The 9,534-nt window shown below is 42.9% G+C and overlaps 1 protein-coding gene across 2 annotated transcripts; it reads right to left on the bottom strand.

Moving 5' to 3' along the window:
* Positions 1 to 2,924: 2,924 nt before the first annotated feature.
* On the bottom strand, positions 2,925 to 8,880 carry EIF5 (eukaryotic translation initiation factor 5). Of its 2 annotated transcripts, XM_010015196.1 has the most exons (11): positions 8,535 to 8,880; positions 7,716 to 7,995; positions 7,337 to 7,418; positions 6,931 to 7,103; positions 6,534 to 6,645; positions 5,688 to 5,827; positions 5,081 to 5,239; positions 4,732 to 4,893; positions 4,290 to 4,454; positions 3,889 to 4,023; positions 2,925 to 3,324 (listed from the first exon to the last, which is right to left on the bottom strand). In XM_010015196.1, the coding sequence occupies exons 2-11, from the start codon at positions 7,785 to 7,787 to the stop codon at positions 3,232 to 3,234; spliced, it is 1,293 nt and encodes a 430-aa protein (XP_010013498.1). In that variant the 5' UTR covers positions 7,788 to 7,995; positions 8,535 to 8,880; the 3' UTR covers positions 2,925 to 3,231. The 2 variants fall into 2 exon arrangements, with proteins under 2 accessions (XP_010013498.1, XP_010013499.1); XM_010015197.1 differs by lacking the exon at positions 8,535 to 8,880 and having other exon boundaries at positions 5,691 to 5,827; positions 7,716 to 7,996.
* Between the last annotated feature and the right edge of the window lie 654 nt (positions 8,881 to 9,534).

Below are 9,534 nucleotides of genomic sequence, written 5' to 3'. Positions count from 1 at the left end.
AGCTGCCAAATCACAGCATTCACACCAAGGTTTTTAAACAGAGACACTGTACAGTATGAAGTGAGGGAAATTACCCCACACTTACTGTTTCCATTCCAGGTGCCAGGAGTCTCTTTGAAGCTTGGAACAGATTGTATCTTAACACCAAGTTACATGTTGAAGATGTACTTTCCCCCACCCCCCCGGCCACTAGCCCTTCCAGCTGCCAAATCACAGCATTCACACCAAGGTTTTTAAACAGAGACACTGTACAGTATGAAGTGAGGGAAATTACCCCACACTTACTGTTTCCATTCCAGGTGCCAGGAGTCTCTTTGAAGCTGTTTTGGTGTATCTTAACACCAAGTTACATGTTGAAGATGTACTTTCTACTTTCATCAGATAGCAGCAGCAATAAATTCAAAGACTCAGGAAACTTAAGTCAGACTTCTTCCTTCCCTAAAGAAACGCTCATGAAATGAACACTCATTTCTATTAGCTGGTGGAATCCTCAGTTAAGGATGAGTTAGAAACAGCAATGTGTGTGAAGGTAGAGTGAGAAGCAGGACTCAGGGCCAGGAGTTAGTGGTGGTCTCAGTGCTTCTGGAGATCTCCCCCCATCTGAATATTAGGGTACCACTTTATAACACTTAATCCACCTGTGTGCTACTACCAACAAGAATATTTTCACTCCCTGCACATTCCCACATTTACTCAGAATCTACCATCATTCAGCTTTGCTGACATCATCAGTTCACTCAGCCTACAGATTTTTCTTTGGTGGATTTATTTCCTTGCTCCCTACTGGGAGGAACAGGTCTGTCCTGCTCATCGCTAGGTCTTGGGGTAGGAAAAGAGATTATCCCCTCTGGTGGCACCCTGCAATTATGATCAAGTCTGCTCTAAAACGAAACTAACTACACACCAAACAGAACATCATCATGTGTCATAGCTGGTAGCAGTCAACACCATGCAAAACATGCTTTAGACAAAAGCCATCTCTAGGATGTGACGAGAAGCTGTGAGCCAGATCTGCAAGGCTGCATATGCAGACTTCCAGCACAGAGCAACTGATTATTCTGGTGGATGATGCTGACCTACACCAGCTAAGAACCAGGCTCAAGGAATCAGTAGAGGGTGCTGCCCACACTGCAGAGCAGCAGAGCCATGGTCAAGGGGCCACAGCATTCCACACAAGAGCTGAGCAGAGCTTCTCATTAACCCCTCTGCAAACAGAAAATCTGCTCAGAAAGGCAATGCCAACTCAACCACCTGGCCAGAGAGCTTGCCCAAGGCAGAAGCACCCACCTCCCACTGCAACTGGCAACTAGCAGGAAGGCACTATTTGCCAAGTCTTATTTCCCAGTCCGCTGGTGACACCAGTGAATGACTTCACTTCCTGGCTATCACCAGTATCCAAATGCACACAGACAGAACACCCAGGGCTGAAACTATGCCTCCCACTATATGGTGTTTTTAACCCTTCCCTCTTGAGCTTCTGACACCAACCCCTCAAGTTCTAGCCTTTTGCTTTAAGAAAGCTCCACAGGTTCTAGCCTCCACATGAACTAAATGCTACCCAGTTTTCTACAGCAGTACCAGGCAAAAGTCAGCAGCTCTACCTGTAAAAGCCACACTGGACTCCACTATTTTTTTTCTGGAGGATGTCAACATTCCAGCCTCGCAGGCAGGAGCCTGTAATGGTATGCTCACAATTACTACACAGAGAGGGATGTGCCGGCACCAGAAGACGTGCCTTCCTGGGAGGTCACACAGGGATTATTAATCCAGATTCTCAACAAGCATGAAAATTGACAATTACTTTTGAAATTGAAGGAGAAAGGAGAGCAAGTTTTCTTGTAAAGAAGTGAGGAATAAACCTGTATTTAAATTAAAAATCATTGTTCTGTACTTCTGCAGTAACCAGCAATTAAAATAAAGGAACACTTTTCAAATGCTTCATGGCTTCACCGCGTTTGATGCCACTTGACACATTTGCTAGTGCCGAGTGACAATTTCACACCAGGGCCACCTACAACACAACTGTACTTTCCCAGACTGACAGCCTTGCTGTACTCACCAAGTTCAAGTCATCATCGTTATTCTAACTACCAAACACAATCTTCTCCATCCAACTCTATGTCAAACAGCCTGGCTAGAAAAATCAGCTCCCTGCACACACGCACCCCTCTCAAAACTTCTAAATGCCAAACCTCCCAAAAATGAAAAAAACCCAGTGTCACTCTGGTTTTCCAGAGCACAAGGTGTGAAGGGCAAGTAACACCCTCCCCAAACCCCCATACTGACCCACACTCCTAAGCCAACCCCCATTGCTCACTCACCATGTAACACCAGTTTCCCCATTTAGATGGGCTAGGTCTCTCTTTGTGTGGTTTCTAAAGGACTCTGGTACCTCATGCTGGCATTTATGATCTACAAGAGTCACTTCCAGAGCTTGGCAGGTCAGCTTCAGGGACTCCTATGCTCAAAGCACCAGATCATGCCCTTCCCCTGCCCACCCCAAATCAAACCGCCACAGGAACTGTCAAAAACCTCAGAGGAAAACCAAACCAACAATTTATGTAGCAAAAACCTGTGGAAATGTTGGGTAAAAAAACCCCAAAAAAACGAAAACCCAACCCCCCCCCCCCAAAACAACAAAAACCAAACCAAAAATCCTGCATAGATCAGAATTCAGAGAGATGCCTTGTTTTAAGGAGATGGCACTTGTAACTCTGTACATTTCCTAACACCTGCTTTTTGTCCAGGTTTCAAATCTCAACATTTTCAACAGCCTCATGCTAAGGCTATTTTTATTGTCTCATTCAAGGGATTGTCTTGACATGTGTCATTCCTCTCCCCCCCCTCCCCCCGAACTTTGCACATCTCACCAAGTTGTGCAAATACTTACTTGGAAGAGAAATAAGGGTGTTCAAAGTCACAAATGAAGATTGACCAAAACCAAATCCTTTATTTCCACAACGGTATAAATGTGGTCCAAGTATGTGTCCAACACAAGTTAGAAAAACAAAACAGAACATGCCAGTTGCAAACTAGATCAGTCCACTGACGTGCTGACTCCTTGGTATTAGGCTTAGTTACACATGACCAGTCACAGTAAAAACATACATTTTAGAGTACAAAGAGTAGCAGGATGTTAAGCCATTTCAGCTTGTGCACATACAAGTCACACTCCTGGCAGAAAATGCAGAGAAGTTTGCATTACTATGCTGGAAGCTATGTTGCATCACTTCAAATGGCATCAATATCAATATCGTCATCTTTATTGTTTGCAGGCTTCACAGTTTCAACTTTAGGTACACTGGCAGTTGTAGAGTACACCACCTGTGGAGACAAGACACTTTCACTACAGCACCTACTGACATGAGCACTAATTTTAACATAAGGAGCTGCAACACCCGCCTGTACAACAGCCCAGCCCTCCTGTTTATTGCCACAAGCTGTTTAACACATTCCAAAATGCACTGCACAGCACCTTCCAACACAAGAAGGAATACTGCATAGGAAACCCAAATTCAAGCATGCCGAAAACAACCACCAGTCTGTCTTTGGAAGGCAGAAGCATACATGCGTATCTTCAGGAAGCATGATCTCATGTCCAGGAATAAGAGTAAGTACTACCGGGAAGAAAACAAAATTCCTACGTACAAAAAAAAGTCCCAGCCACAATCAGCTGGAGCAGAGCTAAAAGCTGTTACCAAGGCCTAAACTGCGAGAGAGACAGTCACTTGTTCTTAATCAGCTGTTCTAGCAAACACTGACAAAGCATTAGAAATGAGGTGTTCTTTCAGTTAAACACACAGTAAGCCACTTAATGGCACACCAAGTGAAGGAACAAGACAAAAAGAGCAACCTTAGAGTAGTTTGCAGTAAGCAAGCCTTTCCTACCTCTATGTTTTCATCTTCATCCTCTTCTTCATTACCGGAAGATTCTTCTTCAGCTTCCTTTAGCCATTTAATAAATGGTTCTGCTTTGACACGGATTTCTTTGGCAAGCTCCTTTGCAACATATTTCTTTGAGGCCTGAAAGACAGAGGACAGACTCTGCTTGAAGACTGAAGGAATTTACATCACATCATACCCACATACAGTGATAGCCTAACTTAGAACTGTAAACTTATTCCACCACCTTGAGCAGCCAGTTTTGAAAAGGTTTCTCCCAGGCATCAACTTGCCTCAGATTAGTTGTTTGAAGACATCTGCACAAGCCATTACACATAAGGAGAAACCAGATGCAATATGCTCCAGTCAGGTATTTAGCTGGTATACTACGAGATACTACCCCTTACCTTTTCTGCCCAGCCAAGGATGACTTCCTCTTCCAGAAGATCTGCATCATACATTTCCTTCAAAATATGTGGTATTTTAGAAATAAGCTGAGACTGATGCATGGCTACCACACACTCAAAGCCATGGAGAAGGTACCTCTGAGCTTTCTTGTTGTTGTGGCAGAACTAGAATTACGATAAAACAAGTGATGTCATTAGCCTTTTTCCCTCTCTCCAGACCGAGCTGTGGCTTCTGCTCGTCTCCATGAAATAGCAACATTCACAGCATCCCTGCTATCCCTCCCAGCAGCTCTCCCCAGCTTAAGAGGCGGCTTAAAACTAAGCAACTACAGAAAACCTTTGTCCCTACAGTACCAAACAATCCAGACTTGAGTCAAGCTGCTGCTACCAAAACCTCAACCCAACAGCTGTTACGCTGGGTGCAGAAGGAGAGAGTGCTTACACGAAGGAAGTGACGCCTGTATTTCCTTATCTGTTCCCGAATCTTTTCGTCAAAAAGGACTTCAGTGAGAACCAGCGGGCCCATGGCTTTCACATCCAGTCTCTCTGCTTCTGCTACAATGTCTTTGTCAGAAGTATCAATGACACCTTCTTCCTTCTTTTTCTGCAAGACAGGAACACTAAGTCTACCAAGGTCGCTTCAAATGCTCTGCATCAATACTCCATTGCATTGCTTCCTCCTTCATCAGTGGTGGAGCCAGTACTTTGGTAGAAGTTTATGCAGCTTGCTTGTAGTCTCCTTACTAACATCTTACGCAACTATGCTAAGTAAATCACGCAAAACTACTCACCTTCACAAAATCAAACAGTATATTGACTCTTTCTTCTACTGTTCTTTCCAGGTCTTCACTAAGTGTGAGGTTCTTTGCATGGTCACTAATTTCATCCATTCTACGCCTCTGGGCTTCTTCTGTTGTGTCTTCACCCCAGTCATCATCATCCTCCTCCTCCTAAAAAAATAAAAATTTAAACCAAGAGATTCATATAATATTATAACAAGCTTAGTAATAGCTGAGGAACTTTTTTAAACAAGTATTTATACTTTCTAGAGAAAGTGCTACACTACAATTCGCAAATGGAAACTAGACATGAGTTTGTAGCCATCTGCAGGGTTACCTCTAGCAGTTTTACCATTATCTAACACACTCATTAGATGCTCCTGTTCAGGGAGCCAGATTGTTCAAGGATATGCAACTTTCACTTGACAAGCAGCACAAATGTTGTTTCCAAAAAGTTGATAAAGCTACAGAGGAAACAGAAAGATACTTCTATTCCAGCAGTGAAGTTCTGAATACATTAAGAACTTCTACATGACTGCTGCTCCCTGCTAGTCAGCATTGCACCAGAAGTTCTGTATGAGATCAAGACACCACACACCTTTATCTCCCTTCTACTTACCACAACCTGTGGAGGAGTTATCTCCTCTGGTGGTGGTGGTGGAAGTGTCTCATTGCTGGACACAGAGCCATTTTCTTTATCCTTGCCTTTTCTATTCTTCTTCTCCTTTTCTTTCTTTCCTGTACCAGTGTCGCCGCTTTCTGCAAGTAAATTTTAATGTTTTACTCTATGAATTAGAGAAAGCAAGTAAGTCCCTGCATTACCACACCTCTGCCAAATCTCCAAGTAAGTTCAGCAGCAAGTTATGTATAGTACTCATACCCAGATACACTCCAGGCAGGTGTGCGTCTGCTGGGAAACCCAGTTCCAGCAAGTCTTGTTTATCATCAAGACGTAAGACTGTTCAAGTCTATATAACAGGTGACCTCACACAGCAGAGACCCCTGGAATAGGTTAGACTCTTCTATTCTGGCAAGCTTAAATTGCAGCAGGCAACTAGATGCTTACTACAGAGTGTTGCTTGCACAGTTCAAGAACATTGCAGTAAGCATTCACTTTCACTTCCTACTTAACTCTGACCTTAAGGCAAAACTACCATGCACTCCCTGTTGACTAGCTCTCCTTGTCTAGTCTAGAACAGATCCTCCTCAGATCTATTCTGCACAGGCAAACCCAACTCTTCACAAGTACTCCTACTTGGGAAGGCTACAGAATCACAAGGGAAGAGACTGCTCATGATGAAACTATGAGCACAGATACTTCATCCTGACCTAAACATACTCTAGGAGCATACTAGAGTCTTTTTAGATTTGAATGACACATAAGCCATTTGATTTTTTGCTTCATTAGCAGCACCCCCACTGAAGAGGTTCCCTTTATCCCCAACAAATAAGGATACACACTTACCAGGTGGGTTTTTGAGAATGAACGTGCAGAGTTTATGGTTTGTGTCAAGCATGCCTCGATAGCCACAGGCTTTGCAAGAGTTACCTATAGTTTGTTTCTTAGGATTGACATGCTGTAAGAAAGAACATCCTCCAGTTAACATACCACTTATAGAACAATTATGATTTAAAGCCTAAATCTGATGTTAACACCACAGGTTTTAAACCTGCTCTGTTGGAAGTGACACAAAGTACACTAAATAGCCACTTAGCTGGGAAGTTTTGAACTGCTATAAACACAAGACTTTCACAAAGGGGGCATAGATACTCAAGTCAGCTATCAACTTCACACCACTTCCATAAACATCTAACAGAGCATTTCCACAGTGCTAGCACTACTACAGAGAGAGCGCGCTCACCAGATCAGTTTCAGGATTCTCACACTCAGGACAGAGAACAAATTTTTTTATGAATCCATCCAACATGTCTTGCAGCTTATTCGCCTCATGAGATCCATTGACAATGTAACGGTCATTCTTAACATCAAACTGGGTCTGTGCTCCCAGCTCACAACCAAAAAATTTGGTAGGATCTGTAAAGAAAGTATAGTTAACCAGCACTGCCCTTTATCTTCACTTCTTCACTGTGCTTTTCAAACATCAAGTCAATATTGTTTCTTTCTGCTCATTATTTCGTCCTGAGATGATCACATTTATTTCTTACAAGTCATGGAAGAATTGTATTAATGCTTTAACAAGCTACCCAGCACTACCACTTCAAAGACAAAGAATGAAAAAATATGCTGTGTCACTCCGGACTACTTACACGTTGGAGGCCGATTAAGCGCCTTTGCAACGTCAACCATGTTGACTATAACAGTCTTTATTCCATTTCCTTTGCCCTCCACCTATAAGGGGACCAAAAAAGAAAAAAAAAGAAAAAAAAAAAGAAAAAAAAGGAAAGGCATTTAAAGATTTAAGTGACTGCAGCAGCCAAACCCAGCACATATGCCCCAATACACTACATCAAAATACTACTCTGAAGTGTCTTCTTAGCAGAGCTAATGTACGCTTAGTCTGGACAGAAAGGAGCAAGCATCCTCCTTGCCCTCTGACTGGCTGAACATTATCATTACCTCATGCCTCCTTCTCCTCTATCAAGGGACAGTGTGAACACTACCTACTTACTACTAACAGCGAGTTACCTTGGCAATCAGACGGGGCATTTTGTAGCGATAGAACTGATCTGAAACACTGCGGTTGACGTTGACAGACATTTTGCCTTATTAGTAGCTTTATCAATAAGATGAAGAGATCTTTGATTGCAGTTTTTTGGTATCTTCTGTCTGGAGAAGACGGGATGACATAAACGACTGCAAGAGTTCTCGGTCTCTGACATGAAAAAATTTTCGCCACTGAGGCTGTAAGGTTCTTGCTTGTATGCTATGTTTCCCCAATACAGGTACCAGTGGCTGCGCAACAGCTCTGCAAGTGTTAGCAAACAGAAAAGAAATATTTTTCTTAATATGCACCAATCTGATATTGCTACACAGCTACGTAAGGGACTACGCTTAGGGTGAAAACCAGAGAGAAAAAGTACATTATTTATGCTATGGCTGTCTTCAATTTGTGGAACTGAAAACAATAGCCTTGAATTACACTACTAAGAACTTGTCCTCACCTACAACAGAGCTTTCCACCCTCTTCTTTCTTACTACTCAAAAAGCACTGAATAGCTAAAGACTATTTTCCGTACAATTAACTCCTGAAGGAGTGCTGCAATCAGTAAGGAAGGGAAAGGAACACTGCTTGGTTTATTACGGAGACCAACAGCTCTTGCACCAAAAGGGTCATGTGATACATTTCAGGCTGCAAGGCAGAAGAAAAACACAAGAAACATCTGGAAACTGTTTCAAATTCCACATCATAGCATGAATCAGATAAACCAGTCTACGTGAATGTTGATAAATACAGTAAGACGAAGCAGCACATCTGCAGCCCAACAAAGTTTTCACATGGCTTACCATTTTTCTTTTTTGAGTGGAAAAAAGAGTTGAGAATTAGGTAATTTTCCCTTTCACTTATGGATTCTCATAGCAGCTTCTACTGAGATTTGACTTAACAATAAGCCTGATAAAGTCTGACATAAGTTGCTTCACTGCAGAAAGCCTAGCAACGCGGAGGTATAGAGCAGTGCAGCAGCTTTTCCAGTTGATTTTTTTTTAGGGGAAAGGAGGGAGGGGGAGGAAGGGGAAGGAGGATGAATCCTATTATTAAAGTTGCCTTAACCAGTATTCACATTTTTAAATTAACATGTGTCTCTATAATCAGATCCAAGAGTACTTAAGCCACAACTGGTTGACTACACAGGCAACCCTGACCCCAGCATGGCTGTTCTGACGCATCATCGTGTTGTTATCATTAATGACATCATTAATGACAGAAGCACTGACACACTAAAATAGCCTTCTTGGTATTTATGCATAAGAGCACATCTATTGGGTGTCACATGATTCAAGTGCCTCTGATCAGATTTACAGCTTCTTGTACACAAGAAGCAGATCTGTATGTGCCTGGTGTTCTACATTAGCCCAGATGCAGCTTTGCCCTTCTTCCTCAGCGAAAAGTACACTGCAAGCTTCCTTTCAAGCACGAAGTTTCCTTTCCCAAAACGTCTAAAAAGTCACCATATAACCAGATCACGTGGTTGCGTTAAGCATGGAGAAAGCAGTTATCTCAGTAAGCAAGCATGAGCTTTCAGAAAAAAACATGCCGTTTCCCCTCCTTCCAGATTACAGCTTTTGTCTGCTGTCGAGTAAAGCTCCCTCTCCTGGTCCCTAGGACACCTCATCGCAAGCACCACCACCCCCCCCATATGCTACGCACAGAGGAAAAAGCGGGAAAGCAGATAGACTCCCTGCTTCAAAGCACCGTTTCCCCGCCCCATTCTGCCCTGTGATGAGTCATAAATGCAGCAATTAAGCACTGAGTCAGCCCTGGAAGAGCTGGAGGAAGTCACCCCCA

Source organism: Nestor notabilis, unplaced genomic scaffold (genome assembly GCF_000696875.1).
Source record: "Nestor notabilis isolate BGI_N333 unplaced genomic scaffold, ASM69687v1 scaffold16505, whole genome shotgun sequence".
Classification (NCBI taxonomy): Eukaryota; Metazoa; Chordata; class Aves; order Psittaciformes; family Psittacidae; genus Nestor; species Nestor notabilis.
The sequence above is the reverse complement of the archived record's forward strand: the minus strand, read 5'-3'. Positions and strand labels throughout refer to the sequence as shown.

Excerpts from the sequence above, each read along its gene's own strand:
- EIF5 (XM_010015196.1), bottom strand. The coding sequence starts at position 7,787 with ATGTCTGTCAACGTCAACCGCAGTGTTTCAGATCAGTTCTATCGCTAC. Across the intron at positions 7,419-7,715 it reads TGCCCCGTCTGATTGCCAAG|GTGGAGGGCAAAGGAAATGG; the intron begins GTAACTCGCTGT and ends GTCCCCTTATAG. Across the intron at positions 5,828-6,533 it reads CATTCTCAAAAACCCACCTG|AAAGCGGCGACACTGGTACA; the intron begins GTAAGTGTGTAT and ends ATTTACTTGCAG.